This window comes from Herpailurus yagouaroundi, unplaced genomic scaffold (assembly GCF_014898765.1).
Source record: "Herpailurus yagouaroundi ecotype Mexico unplaced genomic scaffold, PumYag 207, whole genome shotgun sequence".
Taxonomy (NCBI): Eukaryota; Metazoa; Chordata; class Mammalia; order Carnivora; family Felidae; genus Herpailurus; species Herpailurus yagouaroundi.
Window position 1 is genome coordinate 1,984,566 of NW_024412438.1, and position 21,810 is coordinate 2,006,375.

General features: G+C 44.4%; 2 protein-coding genes across 2 annotated transcripts; one reads left to right on the forward strand and one right to left on the reverse strand.

Moving 5' to 3' along the window:
• The first annotated feature begins 6,279 nt into the window (after positions 1-6,279).
• Positions 6,280-7,666, forward strand: OR6N1 (olfactory receptor family 6 subfamily N member 1). Its single transcript, XM_040452317.1, has one exon. It carries the CDS (start codon positions 6,552-6,554, stop codon positions 7,524-7,526), a length of 975 nt encoding a protein of 324 aa, XP_040308251.1. The 5' UTR covers positions 6,280-6,551; the 3' UTR covers positions 7,527-7,666.
• Positions 7,667-19,344: 11,678 nt separating this feature from the next.
• On the reverse strand, positions 19,345-20,303 carry OR6K6 (olfactory receptor family 6 subfamily K member 6). The gene is given in 2 exon segments (XM_040452340.1): positions 19,345-19,418; positions 19,421-20,303. Coding segments are annotated over 2 exon segments (957 nt in total).
• Between the last annotated feature and the right edge of the window lie 1,507 nt (positions 20,304-21,810).

Here is a 21,810-nt window from a genome sequence, read left to right on the forward strand (position 1 = left end):
AGTAGAGGGGTGGCTCCCGTGTGCAAGTGAAGATAAAGCCACTGCAGGTAGGAACAAAGGGCAGGATCAAGGGTCTGCTTCGAGTGTTGTGTCCTCAGCCCATCCCTGCCCTCACTCAGGGTCCAAGAAGCCAGTCACATTTTAGAAAGACGCTGTTATGAATGGAAGGTATGTGCTTTCTCGCAGGTCCCACAAGAGAAAGAGGTTCTCGCAGGACCCTGTTTGCCGCCCAAACCCCCACCCCAATGACTGTATTGTGTCGAAGAAAATCATCTCCCTGAGAGACGTTCTATCTCAAGCCGGGCGGGTAGTTCCTATTACTGAGGTGAACTCACAGGTGATGAAGGACCACTGGTTAGTGAACTTCCTGTGTCTCAGTTCCCTCCCTGAGAGAGCACTTTGAAAACCCCAGGGGGGCTGCTCTGAAGGCCCAGGGGCTTCTGTCTCTATGAGGACCTATCAAGGACACGGTCACGAGAGAAGAGTCCCTCATGCTGGGACGGACTCCCACGGGCCCCATCAAAGTGCTTCACTCCCTTCCAGCCCCAAGAGTGTCCCATGTGACCATAAATGAGAGGGGAAGAAGTGAGCAGAGAGCTTTCTCCCAGCTCCAGACTCTGAGCCATGACTGGACTGCCCGTGGCAAGACATGTAGAGTGCTCCCCACCATTGGGCTCTGGGTAAGGATGCTGTCGCTCAGGCACATTTGCCCCCAGGTCCTTTTCTGGTTGGGGCACTGGGAAGAAACTGAGGGAATTCAGAAATAAGGAGAAGTATCGGATAATTAGGGTCCACAGACATATCATTCAGAACACGAAACCTATTTAAAGTAAAACATACACAGATATTCTGCCTTCCTAATGCTATCATACAGTCTGGGTGCAGAATGAGCAAATAGGGCTCTTTTAAAACTAGTATGATCCTGCGCAAGCCATCTCCCTTGTCTGGGTCCCAGTTTCCTCTCTTGCGCCATGAAGACGCAGAATGAGATCATCTAAAATGGAATCCCCTCCTGACCCAGCGCTTTGGCCCTATGCCTAAATAATTAGATTCTATGGAGAATGCAATGGTGAGAACTAGAGCATAGAATGAAAAAGATTTGTTCTAAAGGCATTTTGGAGTAAGAGGAACACAGTATGTTTGAAAAGGACCCGCGTAAGATAGCTGCTAATTCATACATGAGATGCACGTGTTAGGTTTCATGAGAGATCTAATTCCAATATCAGGAGACCGAAGGGAGGAGACGAGTAGTTGTGAGCTAAGGGTCTGGACAAATCATCCTGGCTGCCATCGATTCTTTCATTTCCCGCCACAACTGAGACATGGGTCGCTGTGCCAAATCCTCCAGGAGGCGGGGCGTAAAGTGAGACATCTTTAATTTCAAAATCCTCACAGAAAGTTGCTTTGGAATAAAATAATGAATGGAAAACACTGCAGCATTTGACAGGGTATAGTTGGAGGCAAAGTGAGGAAGGACTACTGGGAATTCGGCAGGGGAGAGATTGGTGGGGGAGACTGGTGTTCACCGTAGACGCTCAAGGAAAGACAGTGGTGGACTTGAACCCCCAAATGGTTAGATGTCTACAGACTGACTCGGGAAGAAGTGTGGTCTTGGGGGGATGCATCGCAAACAAAAAGATTAAAACGAAGTACAGGGACCCATTTGGCAAACGGTGAAATTTCTATGATGATGGTGAAAACAGTGTCTAAAGCACGAATCTGGACCAGACCGACAGGGATTTTCCGTAAGCAGAACTAGGGATAACGGGTGGATGTCAGACTTCAGGTCACTGGAAGGACTCAGTTTACAGACTGAAGTTCTTCGACAACAGACAGAATTGTCTTATGGGGCAAGAAACTTCAGCCTCCTTATTATTCTTTTTTTGTGGTAGTGTTAAAAGATCTTTTATTTTTATGAATTGATGGGAATGTATGATACAGTTAAGATATTTTTCATGATCCACAATTTCTGACAACTGATGAATGGATAAAGAAATTGTGGTTGATATATACAATGGAATACTACTTGGCAGTGAGAAAGAATGAAATCTGGCCTTTTGTAGCAACATGGATGGAACTGGAGAGTGTGATGCTAAGTGAAATAAGTCAGACAGAGAAAGACAGATACCATATGGTTTCACTCTTATGTGGATCCTGAGAAACTTAACAGAAGACCATGGGGGAGGGGAAGGAAAAAAAAAAGTTAGAGAAGCAGAGAGCCAAACCATAAGAGACTCTTAAAAACTGAGAATAAACTGAGGGTTGATGGCGGGTGGGAGGGAAGGGAAACTGGGTGATGGGCACTGAGGAGGGCACCCGTTGGGATGACCACTGGGTGTTGCATGGAAACCAATTTGACAATAAATTTCATATTAAAAAAAGATATTTTTCATGATCCAATGAAACCCAAGATTATGGGAGCTCCAAAGAGAATTGGTATTTCCTCAAGTTTCTTCCAACACCGACTCAATATCTCTCAGTTTTGGAAACTGAATTAAAACAGTAATTAGAAATATTAAAAGAAAATTAAATAATAATTTAAAAAAGACAATGTAAGGGGAAACCATCAGGTTTTTTTTGTTTTGTTTTGTGTGTATGTGTGTGTGTGTGTGTGTGTGTGTGTGTTTGCTATATTGGGTGGGGTGTGAGGGAGAGAGATGAGTAGCCAGAATCTCTGTGAATTGTGACCTGGGGATTGAAGCAGGTGTGGGGAACTAGTTTCAGGGAGAAATAATGCTTGACCTGGTTATGCTGACTTTGATTTCCCAGGTGAAGTATCCAGGGAGTGAATGTCAGCAGGACATAAGCGAGCAGAGAAACAAGGTCCTTTATCTCTAGGGGATACGTTCCAAGACCCCGAGTGATGCCTGAAACCACAAATAGTCCTAAATCCTATATATGCTATGTTTTTTCCAATACATACATACCTATGATAAAGTTTAATTTATAAATAGAATTAAATTTGTAAGTAACAAACAATAAGAGTTACCAACAACAGTAATAAAACAATTATGACAATATACGGTAATAACAGTGATGTGCATGTGGCTTTTCTCTCTCTCAAAATATCTTACCGTACTGTACTCACCCTTCTTGTGATGATGTGAGATGACAAAATGCCTAGGTGATGAGATGGAGGAGGTGAATGATGTAGGTGTTGTGACACAGCATTAGTCTACTAGTGGCCTTCTGATGTAGGTCAGAAGGAGGACCGTCTGCTTTCAGACGGCAGTTGACCACAGGTAACTGAAACTGTGGAAAGGCAAACCGTGGATAAGGGGGACTATTCTGTAGCTTGAGACTGTCTTTGGAGTCATGTGGAAACCTTACCCTCTGAGGAAGGAAAGGGCAAGACGTTGCCTTCCATTATTCAACCTTGAGGCCAGCCCCCATATATCTGGAAGTTTAGCTAAGGTCACTAAACAATTCATCTTGAGTGTGGTTGGGAGGCCAGAGATGGAGCAGAAACTTTATATTTATACTTGGAGGGGAAGGAATGTAAAAAGCCTAGAACAAATATGATCTGAGTTGGATAGGAATGTTGGGATAATGTTTTATAGGAGGCACATCTGCACCTAAGATTTGAAGGAGGTAAAGGCAGAATTGGATAATGGGCGGGTATGGATTTGAAGCAAAGAAAACTAAGGCAAAGGGGAAATCTCTAATATTAAGATGGTTATTAGGGCTTTGCTGAAGCAAGATCACTCAGAAGGATCCTGCCCGGAAATGGTCTTCTGACATCTTAGTAGAGAAACATCCTATCTTTGGAATGAGAAAGTTTTGGCACAAGAAGACGGTATGTTGCCTGGGTTTAGAAGACGGTGCAGCCAGGAGCAAGCAGGGTAGATAACGTAGGTTTGGATGGGATGAGAGGGAGAAGTGAAAAGCAGCTTGGAGAAGAGAGGAGGAGACTGGATGCGTTTGTAACACTTTGCCTTTGAGCAAGTGTTCCTTTCTGCCTAGAATACCTTTCTTGCGTTTTTTTCCACCTGGCAGTTCTGACCCTTTACTTCAAATAAAAATGATGTCTTCTGATGTGCCTTGGTGGCTCTGTTGCTTGGGCATCCAACTCTTAATTTTGGCTCAGGTCGTGATCTCATGGTTGATGAGATTGAGACCTGCATCGGCATGGAGCCTGCTTAGGTTTCTCTCTCCCCTTCCCACCTCAGTAAATAAATAAACTTAAAAAAATGATGTCTTCTGTGAGGTGGTCCTGATCTCCACTTCCAGCCCAGGGCTCATTCATGGCTCCTCCTGCATATGCAAATAAGCAGTTAGCCACCTTACCCCATTTGCTTATTCATGTAACAAATATTTCTTGATTCATTCATTATCGTGGTCCAGACCCAACTGTAGGCACCTGAGATTCATCAGTGAGCAAAACAGAAAATCTCCCTGCCCTGGTGGAGCTTGTGTTGTCATAGGGGAGAGAAACCACAGATAGTTGAGATGACAAGTAAGCTCATTTGTGTCTTTAGGACACGTAAGTACCGTGGAAAGGATTAAATGGGGAGTACAGAAAGGTGGTGCTAGGACAGGACCTGGGCGTGGGGAAGGAGGCAGACTCCAGTTCTATTTAGGGTAGCTCAGGCAGGGCTGCTGGGGAGGGCAGATCTGTACCAAGGCTTGGAACAAATGAAAAAGCTACCCAAGGGGAGATTTGGCAGAAAATGGCTCGAGGAAGAGAAAGCTACAACAAAGACTATAAGCCGTCAGGTCGCTGAAGAGGTTTGAGCAGGGAAGGCAGGGCCTGACTTGAAATGGAAAGGACAGATGTGGCTGCAGTGCCAAAGACAGGCTACAGATGGGCCAACACAAGGAGGATCTGTTAGGAGACCGTTACAGTGATGGAGGTGAGCGAGGTCATGGCTCGAACCCAGTGAAAACTAGCTCCTGGATTTGGCAGGAATACAGAAGCAACGACAACTGTGAGCATTTGGGTCCCTGAGCTGCAAGACTGTGACGGTCCACGGGGGAGAGGCGAGGCCCAGTAGGGGAGACCGTGTTGGCTGGGGAGTTTACTTAGAAAGCTGCCTAAACATCTGTGGTGCTTTCAGTCATGACATTGGATGGCATCGACCGAGGAGTGAGTTTACAGAGAAAGGAAACAAGGAGAATTGACACTGACCACTGTGAATTAGGAAGGTAGGTCAGGGAGAAAGAACTAGCAAAGGAGGTAAGGAGGGACCAGTCAAGGAGGAAGAAGCTGAATGATGGCACTCTGATAGGAAGATGTAGCCCTGAGAACCAATGAGGCGAGTGTGTCAAAGGGCAGGACAGGGACCTCTGTCAAGGCTGGAGGATAGCCTGGGCAAGCTGGATGTGGTGCATGTGATATAACTCGTGTGTGTGAAGAGGGGTGGTCTGATGGAGAGGTAGGTGGTGAAGGTCTGACTGGGAAGGTTTAAGAGAAAACCAACCATTAGGAATGAGAGTGGAGGCAGCTCTTTGTGGGGGGGGGGGGGGGGGTGTTGCAGGAACAGGGGAGGAAACGGACCAGTGGCTCTGGGATAAGTGAGTCAAGAGAAGGAATTTGGAGGGCTTGTCTTTTACTTGTTTAACAAGTGACAACAGGAGCACGTTTCTGTGATGATGGAGTGTTCCAATACAGAGCTGGTTGGCAATGAGTGGCCTTCTCTATTTTCTCTAGTAGGATATTAGTTGCCTAGCTTCACTTACTGTTTTAGCTCCCGTTCTAGGAACAATACCTCCAATACAGAAAATGTTCAATAAATTTTTGTCACATGGACCTCTCAGTAAAAGTTAAATATTTGCCATCTAAAAAGCAGTAAACCAGAAGAACACATTCCAGCTTGGTGGAGGAGGAAAGCGGAAGGAAGGACCAACAAAGTGGCCGCAGCTGGGAATAGAAATGCAAAGACATAGATTTGCCTCCTTGTTTTCTGTGGCTCTTATATTAACTCAAACCCCCTTGCCTTGACTGAGATTCACCCCCGAGTCCGAGACAAGTGAAACCCTGACCTATCTGCTCCTGGAGGATGCTGCCAGACCCGAGTCTCCATGAGGAAATGAGAGGGAGCCGAGGGTGAAAGGGCTGATGCTTTGGTATCCAGAAAGTTGAGGAAGAAAATAAACTGAAATTACAAATCAAAATACATAACTGAGATGATGTAATCTTGGTCCAGTATACTACCGATATTTTATCTGTATAAATGACAAGGAATATAGGTAAATAAGATAAACCTTGGATGAGGAATACTGAAGTTTCCAAAACCCGTATAGTTTCCATTAAGCAAGATAACCGGGTTACACAATGGATTATGGAGGCCAAAAAATGGGCTATGACACCAGACACGGACTTAGAGTCTGATTATAAGAGCAGATACTCTGAAGGAAGCTGCTGCCAATGGTAAGGGCTAGAAAGGGATCCAAACTCTGGCCTCTTAACGTATTTGCTGGGAGCCCTTTACTCTGGAGGTGGCAGAGGGGAGATAAAGTCCTTTGACGGGTCTTGTTCTTAAGATTTCTGTGGTTCAACTTTCTTCCTCATCCCTCCATGCCCCACAGTCTAGGAATATGAATGGTGAGCCATGAGTGCTGGGAATTGGAGCCAGGTAACAGAGTTCGTCATCTTGGGCTTCCCCCATCTCCAGGGTATCCAGGCTTACCTCTTCGTCTTGTTACTTCTAATTTATCTCACCACCGTACTGGGAAACCTGCTGGTATTCCTAGTGGTCTGCCTGGACTCCCAGCTCCACACACCCATGTACCACTTTGTCAGCATCCTCTCCCTGCTGGAGCTTGGCTACACGGCTGCCACCGTCCCCAAGATGCTGTCGAACCTGCTCAGGGAGGAGAAGACCATTTCTTTCTCCGGATGCCTCCTGCAAATCTACTTCTTTCACTCTCTTGGGGCCACTGAGTGCTATCTCCTCACAGCTATGGCTTATGACAGGTATTTAGCCATCTGCCGGCCCCTCCACTACTCCACCCTCATGACCCCAGCACGCTGCGCCAAGATCGCCGTTGGCTGTTGGCTGGGAGGTCTGGCTGGGCCGGTGGCTGAGATTTCCCTGGTGTCCCGTCTCCCTTTCTGTGGCCCCAATCGCATTCAGCACATCTTTTGTGATTTCCCGCCCGTGCTGAGCTTGGCTTGTACCGACACATCTATCAACGTCCTAGTGGACTTTGCTATCAACTCCTGCAAGATCCTGGCCACCTTCCTGTTGATCCTCAGCTCCTATGTCCAGATCGTCCGCACGGTGCTCAGGATTCCTTCAGTTGCAGGCAAGACCAAGGCCTTCTCCACCTGTGCCTCCCACCTGACCGTGGTTCTCATCTTCTACGGGAGCATCCTTTTTATGTATGTGCGGCTGAAGAGTAGCTACTCACTGGACTATGACCGCGCCCTGGCTGTGATCTACTCGGTGCTCACACCTTTCCTCAACCCCTTCGTCTATAGCTTGCGCAACAAGGATATTAAGGAGGCCGTCAGGAGGCAGTTGAAGAGGTCAGGGATACTTATTGATGTGAAGGTGGGGAAGGCAGGCCAAGGGAGAAGATGAGGTACGGTGACCCAGGGGGTCGCCAGTCACCGCAGATGAGAAGTCAAGCATTGAGTGCCTTTCTACGTGGGATACAGAACTGGGGCAAGTGTTGCCTGGCTCTCAGCGTCTACATAACCGCCACACTGGAGCCACATGCGGCCAGAGACCAGAGATTGGAATGTGGTTTTCAAATCTCAGATGTTTGTATACCATACATAGGAATTTCGTCACATCTGGGCCTTACCTACTATACATCAATATACAGTAAATTTGATAAATATTTAATGTAAATACATTTACTCGTATTCTAAACAATAATATTGAATAATATTGAGATACATTTTAGAACAAAAAATAACTGTTTTTTTTTCGTGTACCATTTACACTTAAATGGTATTGCATGTATACCATTTGTTTGTGTATTGAAATGGAAAACACCGGTATAGTAGAGGACAGCGTGTTTTTGACTGTATACATGCGGGTTTAAGTCCTAATTCATTCAGTTACTTTGATGACGTGATCTTTAGTGAGTAACTCAAACTCTCTGAGTCTTAATTTCACCATTTGTTAAAACTATCTTTTGAAGGTTATTTTGCGAGTTAGTGATAAGGTCTGTATACCACAGGTAAAGTGTCTGGGATACAACTGATAACTATATATATATATATATGTATATATATATATATATATACATATATATATATATATGGACACCTGAATGGCTTAGTTGGTTGAGAGTCCAACTTTGGCTCAGGTCATGATCTCACAGTTTGTGAGTTCAAGCCCCACATCAGGTTTGCTGCTGTCAGGGCAGAGCCTGCTTTGGATCCTCTCTCCCCCTCTCTCTGCCCCGTCCCCACTCATGCTCTCTCTCTTTCAAAAAGAATATATATATATATACATGTATGTATATGTATATATGTGTGTATACATATAAATGTGTGTGTGTGTGTGTGTGTGTGTGCGTGTGTGTATCTGCCCCAAACCTCTCATCATTACTCTGAGCCTTAGAACAATACCCAGGAAAATGTCATTAAGCAAAAGTACTTCCCAGATACTTTTCCCCAAAGGACAGGAATCAGGGAGCCAGAGGACGTACTTGAGAAGTCAGCTAGCTGACTGCACTTGGGTTCTGCCTGGTTGTGCATGTCAGTCTTGGTGGCCTTGACATCCATTCACAGGGAGAGTGTAGGAGTCTAACCACTAGCAAGAAATACGATTACTTTTTACATTGGACATCTTCTTTATTCTATTTCAAGCTACTTATGTCCTTAAACAAATGAGAATATGTGAAAAATAATCCTATAGCTTAACATATGACATATATGGTGATTGAATTATTAGCTGGTGTTAGAGGTTATCATGCATCTGAATGTCTACTGTTAATATAAAGTCAAGTATTGACTATTAGAAAACTTGCAGTTTTATAGAACTTTCTATGAAAATCCCAAAGTTGATATTCGTACTATCGGAAAGGTACCCATCCAACCACCCATCTTTTCCAGTCAGCTCTTTATTTAGCTCTGACTACATACATCACGTGTCTGTTAAGGCCACAGAAGGATGAACAAAACAGATACTGTCTAGTTCCTGCACTTAGGCTGGTTGGAAAGAGTTGAGAATATAAATATTAAAATTACAATTGATTTATACTTAGTTACTGTTAGTTAATTAAAATTGTGGTAATTAGTGATAAATACCCCTACACGCTCTTCCCGAGGAGGTTACAATGAAGATGCAAACTGAGAGATAGACCCAAATCAGCCATTGCATCAAAGCAATGATTGTATCTGTATTGAGACCCAGGTGGAGGGAACACCTTGCCGACCCTACAGAGAAAATCAGTCAGGGATTCTGATTAAGAAAACAAATCTTCAGCCTCCCGGCTTGGTGCCTCTAGTGGTTAAAAGGTCAAGGAGAGGAGAGGAAAAGGAGAAATGATGAAAGTGACAGTTGAACGAGTTGATAACTGGGTTCTGGGTCTGGAAACAAGCAGACGGTGGCAGCCCCAGGACGTTGGCACCCGAGGACTTGTAGGGGCAGTTGTGAAAGGGGGTCTCACCTTCAAGAAAGTGAAGGACAACTCATAGAATAGGAAAAATTACTTGCAAACCATGTGTCTGATAAGGGACTTGTTTCTAGCATGTATGAAGCACTCTTGCAGCTCAATAACAAAAAGGCAAATAACACAATTGAAAAATGAACAAAGGGTCTGAGTAGCAGGACCCTCACACACGGCTTGTGGGAACAGAAAGTGACATAAGCACTTTGGAAAACAGCCTGGGATTTCCTCCAAAGATGAAACAGAGAGTTGTCACAGGACCCAGCAATTCCAATCCTGGGTGTTTATCCAAAAGAAACGACAATATACGTCCACACAGAAATTTGTACATGAATATTTACGGCAGTATTATTTCTAGTGGCCAAAACAAAAAGACCATCCAGATGTCTATCGACGGAGAAGTGAATGAACTAAACGTGTACATATCTAAGCAACGGAATATCTTCATACATAACAAACAATGAAGTCTCCATACACACCGCGGCCTGGAGGAATGTTGCGAGCTTTATTCTACGTGAAAGAATCCAGACACAACAAAGGCCGCATACTCTGTGATATCATTCACGTAAAATACCCAGAATAGAGAAATCTAGAAAACCCCAACTAGATTAGTGGCAGAAATGTGTGCTGGGGGGCAACTGGCCAGGGAGCGGTGATAGTTAAAAAATACAGAGTTTCTTTTTGAGGTGTTTAAACGTTCCTAAAGTTTATTGTAGTGATGGTTTTGCAACATCTGTGAATATGTTAAAAGCCATTCAGTTTTACACCAAAATGAGTGAATTGTCTGGTTTGTAAATTGTATCTCAATAAACCTGTTTTAAAAAATGGGGCTGAAGTTAAGCTCACCTGATGAATATTTGCTTTAAAACTGACTGAGGTGCACTGTTTGGAGTTTTCTGGGATGCTCTGGGCTTAACAGGTGAATGAACACACTGTCACCAGAACACAGCCAACCTGTCCAGCAGCTTGTTGACAGGATGGACTTCATTCTAGATGTCTCCACAGGGCAGAAGCCTTTAAACATGATCTTTAGACTTAGGGAGACAGACACAGAGAGAGAGATGACCTGTGGAAAGGGGAAGGGGTAGGGGGTGAGTGAACACGAGAGAACTATTCTAAATTAAAAGAGACAACAACCAAAGTAACGTGAATCTTGGTTCAAATAAACCAAACGTGAAAGGACGTTTATGGGGCAGGTGAAGACACTTGACTATGGACTAGATATCAGGTGATACTGAGAAATTGTTGAATTTTTAGAATGAGGCAATGGTACGGTGATTAGTGAAGAAAATGTGTTTAGGGGGAAATGTAAACATCTTCGGAATTTATTTTATTTTTTAAATTTTATTTTTTATTTTTTTAAAATTTACATCCAAATTAGTTAGCATATAGTGAAACAATGATTTCAGGAGTAGATTCCTTAATGCCCCTGACCCATTTAGCCCACCCCCCCCCCACAACTTCTCCAGCGACACTGTTTGTTCTTCATATTCAAGAGTCTCTTCTGTTTTGTCCCCCTCCCTGTTTTTATATTATTTTTGTTTCCCTTCCCTTATGTCCATCTATTTCGTCTCTTAAAGTCCTCATATGAGTGAAGTCATATGATTTTTGTCTTTCTCTGACTGACTTGTTTCGCTTAGCATAATACCCTCCAGTTCCATCCATGTAGTTGCAAATGGCAAGATTTCATTCTTTTTGATTGCCGAGTAATACTCCATTGTGTGTGTGTGTGTGTGTGTGTGTGTGTGTGTGTGTGTGTATCACATCTCCTTTATCCATTCATCCATCCATGGACATTTGGGCTCTTTCCATCCTTTGGCTATTGTCGATAGGGCTGCTATAAACATGGGGGTGCATGTGTCCCTTTGAAACAGCACACCTGTATCCCATGGATAAATGCCTAGCAGTGCAATTGCTGGGTCGTAGGAAAGTTCTACTTTTAGTTTTTTGAGGAACCTCCATACTGTTTTCCAGAGTGGCTGCACCAGCTTGCATTTCCACCAGCAGTGCAAAGGAGATCTTCTTTCTCTGCATCCTCGCCAACATCTGTTGTTGCCTGAGTTGTTAATGTTAGCCATTCTGACAGGTGTAAGGTGGTATCTGTTTGTGGTTTTGATTTGTGTTTCCCTGATGATGAGTGATGTTGAGCATTTTTTCATGTGTCGGTTGGCCGTCTGGATGTCTTCCTTGGAGAAGTGTCTATTCATGTCTTTCACCCATTTCTTCACTGGATTATTTGTTTTTTTGGGTGTTGAGTTTGATAAGTTCTTTATAGATTTTGGCTACTAACCCTTTATCTGATATGTCATTTGCAAGTATATTCTCCCATTCTGTCGGTTGCCTTTTAGTTTTGCTGATTGTTTCCTTCGCTGTGCAGAAGCTTTTTACCTTGATGAGGTCCCAGTAGTTCATTTTTGCTTTTGTTTCCCTTGCCTCCAGAGATGTGTTGAGTAAGAAGTTGCTGCGGCCGAAGTCAGAGAGGTTTTTGCCTGCTTTCTCCTCTAGTATTTTGATGGCTTCCTGTCTTACATTGAGGTCTTTCATCCATTTTGAGTTTATTTCTGTGACTGGTGTAAGAAAGTGGTCCAGGTTCATTCTTCTGCATGTCGCTGTCCTGTTTTCCCAGCACCACTTGCTGAAGAGACTGTCTTTATTCCATTGGATATTCTTTCCTGCTTTGTCAAAGATTATTTGGCCATACGTTTGTGGGTGCATTTCTGGGTTCTCTATTCTGTTCCATTGATCTGAGGGTCTGTTCTTGTGCCAGTACCATACTGTCTTGATGATTACAGCTTTGCAGTATAGCTTGAAGTCTGGGATTGTGATGTCTCCTGCTTTGGTTTTCTTTTTCAAGATTGCTTTGGCTATTCAGGGTCTTTTCTGGTTCCATACAAATTTTAGGATTATTTGTTCTAGCTCTGTGAAGAATGCTGGTATTACTTTGATAGGGATTGCTTTGAATATGTAGATTGCTTTGGGTAGTATCGACATTTTAACAGTATTTGCTCTTCCTATCCAGGAGCATGGAATCTTTTTCCATTTTTTTGTGTCTTCTTCAATTTCTTTCATAAGCTGTCTATAGTTTTCAGCGCATAGATTTGTCACCTCTTTGGTTAGATTTATTCCTAGGTATTTTATGGTTTTTTGTGCAACTGTACATGGGATCGATTCTTTGATTTCTCTTTCTGTCGCTTCATTGTTGGTGTATAGGAATGCAACCGACTTCTGTGCATTGATTTTATATCCTGCAACTTTGCTGAATTCATGAGTCAATTCTAGCAGTTTTTTGGTGGAATCTTTTGGGTTTTCCATATAGAGTATCATGTCATCTGCGAAGAGTGAAAGTTTGACTTTCTCCTGGCTGATTTGGATGCCTTTTATTTCTTTGTGTTGTCTGATTGCAGAGGCTAAGACTTCCAATACTATGTTGAATAACATTGGCAAGAGTTATTCATCCCTGTCTTGTTCCTGACCTTGGGGGGAAAGCTCTCAGTTTTTCTCCGTTGTAGATGATATTAGCGTTGGGTTGTTCATATATGGCTTTTATGATCTCGAGGTATGCTCCTTCTTTCCCTACTTTCTTGAGGGTTTTTATCAACACAGGATGCTGTATTTTGTCAAATGCTTTCTCTGCATCTATCGAGAGGATCATATGGTTCTTGTCCTTTCTTTTATTGATGTGATGAATCATGTTAATCGTTTTGCAGATATTGAACGAGCCCTCCATCCTAGGTATAAATCCCACTTGGTCGTGGTGAATAATTTTTTTAATGTATTGTTGGATCCGGTTGGCTAATATCTTGTTGAGGATTTTTGCATCCATGTCCATCAGGGAAACTGGTCTATGGTTCTTTTTTGTGGGGCCTCTGTCTGGTTTTGGAATCAAGGTAATGCTGGCTTCAAGAAAGAGTTTGGAAGTTTTCCTTCCATTTCTATTTTTTGGAGCAGCTTCAAGAGAATAGGTGTTAAATGTTCCTTAAATGTTTGGTAGGATTCCCCTGGAAAACCATCTGGCCCTGGACTCTTGCCTCCCCTGGAATTTATTTTAAAATATTTTTAAAAAGGGGCGCCTGGGTGGCTCAGTCAGTTAAGTGGCCAGCTCTTGAATGTGGCTCAGGTCATCATCTTGTGGTTCGTGGGGTTAAGCCCTGCGTTGGGCTCTGCACTGACAGCTTAGAGCCTGCTTAGGATTCTCTGTCTCCCTCTCTCTCTGCCCCTCCCACTCATGTGTGCTTTTTCTCTCTCAAAATAAAGAAATAAACACTGGTGCACCTGTTGGCTCAGTCGGTTAAGCGTCTGACTTCAGCTCAGGTCATGATCTTGCAGTTTGTGAGTTCGAGGCCCGCTTTGGGCTCTGTGCTGACAGCTCTCAGAGCCTGGAGCCTGCTTTGGATTATGTGTCTCCCTCGCTCTCTGCCTCTCCCCTGCTCACGGTCTGTCTCTCAATAATAAATAAACGTTAAAAAAATAAAAATTAAAAAAGAAATAAAAATTTAAAAACATAATAAAATAAATTATTAAAAAAATAGACGAAGTGGAAATGACAAAATATTTTGTATGATTAAACTTTGAAATCTATGGGTTTAATATTTTCTACACTTTCATGAATGTTTACAAATATTGCATAATAAAACTTTAAAAAACAAAGAAATAGAATAATCATTAAAAGAAGACTATCCGTGTTTTCAAACTAGCAGAGAAAAAAGTTTGTAGGGAAAAATATAGAAAATTTTATCCATCCAGTTAGAAAAGGAAAGGAAGAAAAACAAATTGGAAAGGAATGAAAAAAACAGGAAACACAAGTATTTTGGGAGAAACACTTTCAAGACTATTTAAATCACAAAACATGTAAATGGCTAAGTGTACTTATTATAATACAAAGACTCTCATAAGAGGTCTTTTTAATTTAGCTATTTGCTGCTTATAAGAGATCTGTCTAAACATACAGACATGCAAAGTATGGAAAGAAAGAGAAAATGTTTGGCGTAGCAGTATAATAACAAAATAGAATCTATGAGAAAGAAGTCTTAGCACCAATATAGAGGAAAACTCTAAAATATTATAAGGAAAATTTCATTCCAGACATAACATTCTTACCTGGTTGCATTTAACAACATAGCTTCGAAGCATGTAAAAAGCTGACAAAAATAGGGAAGACACTAACACTTGCTGACATTTCTCTGAAAGAATTAAAAATAATTGTGTCAAGCAAATAATAAGTGGGGATATGGAAAAATCAAACTTACACTTAAATATGCATATTATATCATATAAATATACACCATATTATATGTAATTAAGCTTTAGTTGCATATTACATACATTTCATACATAAAAATAATATACAAGTTACATACATGTTACATATAAAGTTATATACATATATATGTTCCATGTGTATGTGTGTATATAGATAAATCGATGGCTAGATCGTATATATTAAAGAGGAAACACATACATATGAAGTATTTATCAAGTTAATGCAACTCACAAAGAAATTCTCTGTTGATGGGGCACCTGGGTGGCTCAGTCGGTTAAGCGGCCGACTTCGGCTCAGGTCCTGATCTCGCGGTCTGTGAGTTCGAGCCCCGCGTCGGGCTCTGTGCTGACTGCTCGGATCCTGGAGCCTGTTTCAGATTCTGTGTCTCCCTCTCTCTCTCTGACCCTCCCCCGTTCATGCTCTGTCTCTCCCTGTCTCAAAAATAAATAAACGTTAAAAAGAAATTCTCTGTTGAAATATAGATGCCTTAATGACTACGTTCTCCGAACATACGATTTTAGGTGGACGAAGGGGAGGGGAAGAGACTATTTAAGGGAGAGAAAAACAACAAAATAACTGTTTCCATGATTATTTTACTTTTCAGTTTACCCAACATGGGAGTTGATTAGTCCAAAGATATAAGACACATGGAAGGCAGTCTAGTGTAGCAAAACAAACAATTAAAAACATTTATTTTTAAAAAGGAAAAATATACACGAATGGAGGGATATCACTGGTTAAACTGACCCAAACCAAGGGTTTGCAAGGCCAGCACATGTGTCTCAGACAGGCTTGCTGCTTTGTTTCCTGGTGTTTTCAGTCCCTGTTTGAGGGGAGGAAATTTCAACTGGGATGAGAATCTCCTGTCCTAGACCCAGAGGAGCAGTGTTTCAGCCCATGCCCCGAGAACGTCTGACTCTTGTGTGAAGGGATTTAGTTATAAGACTGATCATTTTCCAGGTCCAAAATAAAAAGAACCATGGCTTATGAGAGATAATAAATTTCCAACGCGGGGAAGCATCACACATCCTAAACAGGACTCTGTCATCCGCACGTGCCAGGTGCTCTTTTGTTCTGTGCCAAAAATCATACAGCCATTGTAATTCTGGGCCCTGTGACACCTACTTTGTGAAATAGAGGTGATCCAGCCTCTGCTACCGAGATCCCGGAAAGCAAAAAGGAAAGACTGCATGGCACCCCCTGGAGTGATACAACACGAGGGCCCTGGAAGTGATTTTCCGCTCAGGACGATAGTAAGAGTAACAAAAGCATTAAATAATAAGCAATATTTGACGAATATTATAGCCACTGTGCTCAGCATTTTATACACCTCGTGGCCTTTGATCTTTAAAGTCCTCAAAGCTCCTAAATGATAGATAGGGACACCGAGGCTCAGGACACCTTTGTTAGTTCTCCAAGTTGTACCGTTGGAAAAAGTACAAAAGCCAGATTCATGTTTAGACAGTATGGCCTCAGAGCCCTCCGTCTTGGTGACCACCTTCAATTCAGTCCAGTAAGGAGGGGTTATCTGATAACTACCTAACTTGGTAGGAGACTGTCTTGACAGAGTGTTCAAATGGAGCCTAGATTACCTTTTTGTCAGATATGCTGAGGAGGAGTTCCTGCTCCTCTATCCAGAGATAGCTGGATGTCTCCCAAGGCAGCTTCAAGTTCAGAACAAGTGGGGAAAATAGATATTCTCTAAAACTGATGAACTTAAGGAAAAAGCAAGACTGTAATTATGCGTAAGAGATGCTCCCGTACTGGACCAGGGCTGGGACTAGGAAGCGGTCAAGGAAACAAAGCAAATGAGAACATGGAATTATTAGCTTAGCCTGGATCCTTTGGCTCCTGCCTCCCCACAGATGATAGACCCTCCCTCCCGTATTTCTTCTCCTTTTGCTGCCTTGGGCAGATGTGGGGACCGTCTGTCATCACCATCAAGGCTCTTCTCTTTGTTGCCTTTGCCCTTACATCAACCTCTTACATCTACCTTTGCATCCATCTGGCTGTCCTGTCAGCCAGCCCGGCATGTCGATCAGTGGGTCCACAAGTCAAGAACAAAGTTCGGCTAGCAGACAGGCAGTCGGCAGAACCCTGTGCTGAAGTGTGGTGTTCAGAAGGAAATCTTCTCCTTGTGGTCTGTGGGCCTTTCATCCAAACATCTTGTTTGTGTGGGGCGGACAGGAAACCACAGAAAAGCAGAAAGACAGAAAGCGACTCATGTCAAAACCAGGGCTCACAGTGGTCCTGAAACCAGCGGTAGCAACAGCAGCATGAGGAATCTTTCTTGAACATTCCAGCAAGTTGGAGTAACGTGGAGAAATAGGGAACAACAGTGGCAGAAACAGAATCACTCCCGAGCCTTGATCGCAAAGGTTGGGATGTTCTTGTGAAAAGAAAAGAATCAAGGCACAGAGCCGAGAGAGGAAAGGACCAAAAGGGGTGCTCATTCAAAGAGAGTTGGAACACAAATAGCACATTTCGGAAGGTCTGAAGGAACTAAAATACAATGGCTGGGAGCAATGAAGGCACAGGGACCACCGCATCTCATGCCAAGGAAGCTGGCAAATTGGATGGCTGGTGGCATTCTTAGTAAGAGCAGCTAATGGATTATTAGGCTCTGAGGCCTCCGAGGCCAAGCTGCGGGTGTGACGGTCACTAAGTGAATCCACTGCCCCCGACACAGTCCCTGACATAGAATTGCCAGGCAAATAGTTGTTAAGAAATCAATCTTGAAATCTGGAGAAGCGAACCCTCTAGCACGTCCTGTATACTAATGAGTGATCACACTGCCTCACCGAAAGGCCACATTTCCTCCGGATTTCTTCCTGGGTTTAGCGATCTGTCTTGGGAGGCAAGCTGTATGAAAGGGACCCAGAGCACAGCGATTGGCCCTCGCTGCGGGCGCTCGAGTCATTGGGTTTCTGTCCTGATTTCCTCATCATTAACCCGGGGCACCCAGACCAGTTACTGAAATTCTGTGCTTCACTTTTCTCCTTTGGAAAACTCAGGGTTGATACTGCTTCTACAGGATTGTCGTGAGGATAAAAGGGACAGTACATGTAAAGTACTTACCGCAAGCTCAGATGTTATTAAAACACGTTAGCTCTTCTAAATACCAAAGGGCCCCAGGGCTGGAGGTGATCTTAGCGATCATCTCATGCAGCTGCTTTCAACCCCAACCCGCCCTCAGAATTTTTGGGTCAGCTCTTCAGAAATGCAGATGCATGGGCTTCACTTTCAGATTTGCTAAATCCTAAGTTCCAATGATCCATTGGTTTGGGAAACCGCTGATCTGATCCAACCAAAGGCTTTACAGACGCAGTACTGTTCAGTGGCAGAATAAGGTATAAAATCTGGTCTGAACGATAGTGTTTCTGGGAGGCCACTGTGACCAGAGTGAGGGCTGGATGCTCATGGAGAGCAGAGTCAATGACTCCTATGACTCATCAGAGACTTGTAGGTTTCCTGAAACTTTGGGGGAAAGTAATTTCATTTCTTGAACACCAAATGGATCAAACGGATCCAAACCAAGCATTTACTAGGGACGTAGCACAAAGTAGAGCCCTGAGGTCAAGACCCGCTCTGTCACTAAGTACCTATGTGACGTCAGACAAGTCAGTAAATTTCTCTAGGCTTCCGTTCCAACATGTAAATAATGGTGATTTCTGACCTAATTGCTTTAGGACATTTTAAATTTAAAGAGGATTCATACATGTGAAGGTATTTCAAATGGGAAATTGCTAGAGAAGTAGACTATTGCCACAATTCATTTAAAAAAAAATTTAACATTTATTTGTTGCTGAGGGACAGAGAGAGTCAGAGCATGAGCAGCAGAGGGGCAGGGAGAGAGGGAGACACAGAATCCGAAGCAGGCTCCAGCTCTGAGCTGTCAGCACAGAGCCCGATGAGGGGCTCGAACCTGAGATCATGACCTGAGCTGAAGTCGATGCTTAACCCACTGAGCCACCCAGGGGTCCCACCCCTATTCATTTTTATGTCATTCCAATGAGCCTCGAATTCCATCGTGGCTGGTGTATGAGATCAGTGCACGGATGTCGAATCGAGTTTGTGGGTTAAATAAGCTGAAAATGGAGACGATTTTAGTGTCGGGAAATGGTTTATCAATGTGGGGTGCTGAGCATCAGGGGGATTCACGAATGGAGAGAGGGCTGGGGGCGAGTTGATGGTGGCAATTTTCAGAACCACGGTGTCTTTCATGTCTCTTCTGTCCTGCTGTCTGGCCTCATCTGCATGTGGGGCCAGAGAGGACAAGGCCAGGAGCCCAGCTGGAGGGGCGAAGAGGAAGCTAGCCTGTGCTGTGCTGCCGCAGAGTCTATTTGGGCTGCCTCGGAGACCACAAACACGGCAGGGGCACGGATGCGAACAGGCTGTGACATCGCCACCAATGCCCTGGACACAGCAGTTTTCTGTTCTTGTTTGTAATAACAGAGTGAGTAGTTGTGCCAATAGAAACAGAGCATACTCACGAACAAGTCAAGATCTATCTATCAGCCTCTAGATCTATCCCCGACCCCGCTAGCCCTCTTCCGACGGCAGAAAAGCCTTCCAAGAGCATCTTTCTGAGGCTGTAGATAACGGGGTTCGGGAAGGGGGCAAGGATGACAAAAGTGATAGCAATTGCTGTGTCCCAAAATACGGAGTAGGTGGCTGAGGATCGCAGGTACATGACAGCGACACTGCCGAGAAACAGCAAGAACACAGCCAGGTGGGCGGCGCAGGTAGAAAAGGCCTTGCGGCGGCCCTCGGCCCAGGGCATCCCCAGAATCACCACGACGATCCGGATGTAGGATAGGGCGATGGCCAGGAAGGAAGCCACAATCTCCCCTGCATGGATGGCGTCCACAATGACCGCCGGGGACGTGTCCGTGCAGGCCAAGCTCAGCACGGGCGTAAAGTCGCAGAATATCTGCCGGATCTGGTTGGAGCCACAGAAAGGCAGGGTGGCAAGCCACACGATCTCGGGAAGCACAAGGAGGAAGCCACAGACGCAGGACCCAGCGGCCAGCTGGGTGCACAGCCTGGGAGTCATGATGGTCGCGTACCGGAGAGGCCTGCAGATGGCGACGTACCTGTCAATGGCCATGGCCGTCAGGACGCAGCCTTCTGTGATGCCCAGGGAGTGGAAGAAATACATCTGTAGGAGGCAGCCAGCCACAGAGATGGTCTTGTGCTCACTGATCAGGCTGGAGGGCATCTTGGGGATGGTGGTCGTGGGGTACCAGATCTCCAGGAAAGAGAGGACGCTGATGAAGAAATGCATGGGGGTGTGCAGGGCCCTGTCCAGCCGGACGACGATGAATATCATTAGGTTCCCAGTTACGATAAATCCGTAGGTGAGAAGCAGAAGAACGAAGAAGAGGACGCCACCATCAGGCAGACGTGGGAACACAGAGAAGAGGAACTCAGTCACCGTAGTCAAATTCCCACTGGTCACCAACTCCGTCATCTGCCAGCGGAAGAAAAGAGACAGAGAAACTCCTGAAATTGGCGTGGCGATCACACACCGGAAACAGCTCCGCTCCTTTCCGTGATCAAGTTACCTAAGTTGACTCGGGGACCCTAGACAGGATAGTTAGAAATATCTCTCAGCTGTAGAGATCTCTAACCTGCTAGAAATATCTGTAATCTTGGCTTTGGGACCCCTCAGTGCATCTTTTAAAAAAATTTTTGCAACGTTTCTTTATTTTTGAGGGAGAGATGGACAAAGCGCGAGTCGGGGAGGGGCAGAGAGAGGGAGACACGGAATCCGAAGCAGGTTCCAGGCTCCGAGCTGTCAGCACAGAGCCCGACGCGGGGCTCGAACTCACGAACCGCGAGATCATGACCTGAGCCGGAGTCGGACGCTCAACCAATTGAGCCACCGAGGTGCCCCTCAATACATCTTTTGTGAACATCTTCAGCGGATGCAAAGAAAACACAAAGCGACACACAAATGAATTCTCCAGAAATACTTGCTGGGGGCTCACTTTTTTAATTCCTTGGTTCTCCCCCTCACTCTCTGCCTCTCTGTGTTTAGCTTTAAAATGTGTACCTTTCTTTCCAACTATTCTCCACTCCTGTTCTTCACAGTGAGTTAAAAAAAAAAAAATACAGAGACACTGTCAGGAGCCCTTGTCTCAATAATTCATCACGCTGCTCTCCCATTTTTTCTGGCCCTGATCCCTAACGTGAGGTTGGCGGGCTGGTCATCTCCACTTCTGCTTTGTTTCTGTTTTGTTTCACGGTGACATCTGTTTCTCATTAGATGCCAAGTGCCCAGACGCCAGGAAATACCCCTGCTCACATCCCTCTCCTTCTCCCCTTTCTCTGCCTCTCTCAGTGCTTGATCCTGACAGTTCCTCAGACCAAGAGTCTCTCCAGAACCACCTTGCGCCTGACTATTTGCCACTGAATTTTGGGCAGGCATATAACTCCACTCCACACACCGCACACCTCCTAAGCCACATCAAAGAGCCAACAGGAAGGAAATCATTCCAAATAAAAAATCACTTCTAACGTAACTACGCCTGCCACAAAAACCAGCCGCAATGGAAATCAGGCCAGCATCTACCTGTTAGGGAGAAGGGCCAACTAGACTTTTTGTAAGGCTATTTAATGTTCGTGAGAGCAGGGTGCATTACCTCTCGCCTGGACTATTTGATTTTGTTTATTTTTTTAAAAAAAATTTTAATGTTTATTCCTTTTTGAGAGACAGAGCATGAGCAGGGGAGGGACAGAGAGAGGGAGAGAGAGAGAGAGAGAGAGAGAGAGAGAGAGACAGAATCCAAAGCAGGCTCCAGGCTCTGAGCTGTCAGCCCAGAGCCTGATGTGGGGCTCAAACCCAGGAATCGTGAGATCATGACCTGAGCTGAAGTCGGACGCTCAACTGACTGAGCCACCCAGCTGCCCCTACATTATTTCATTTCATTTATTTCTACCTGTGACAGAGAGATTATTATTGTGTTATAAGTAGA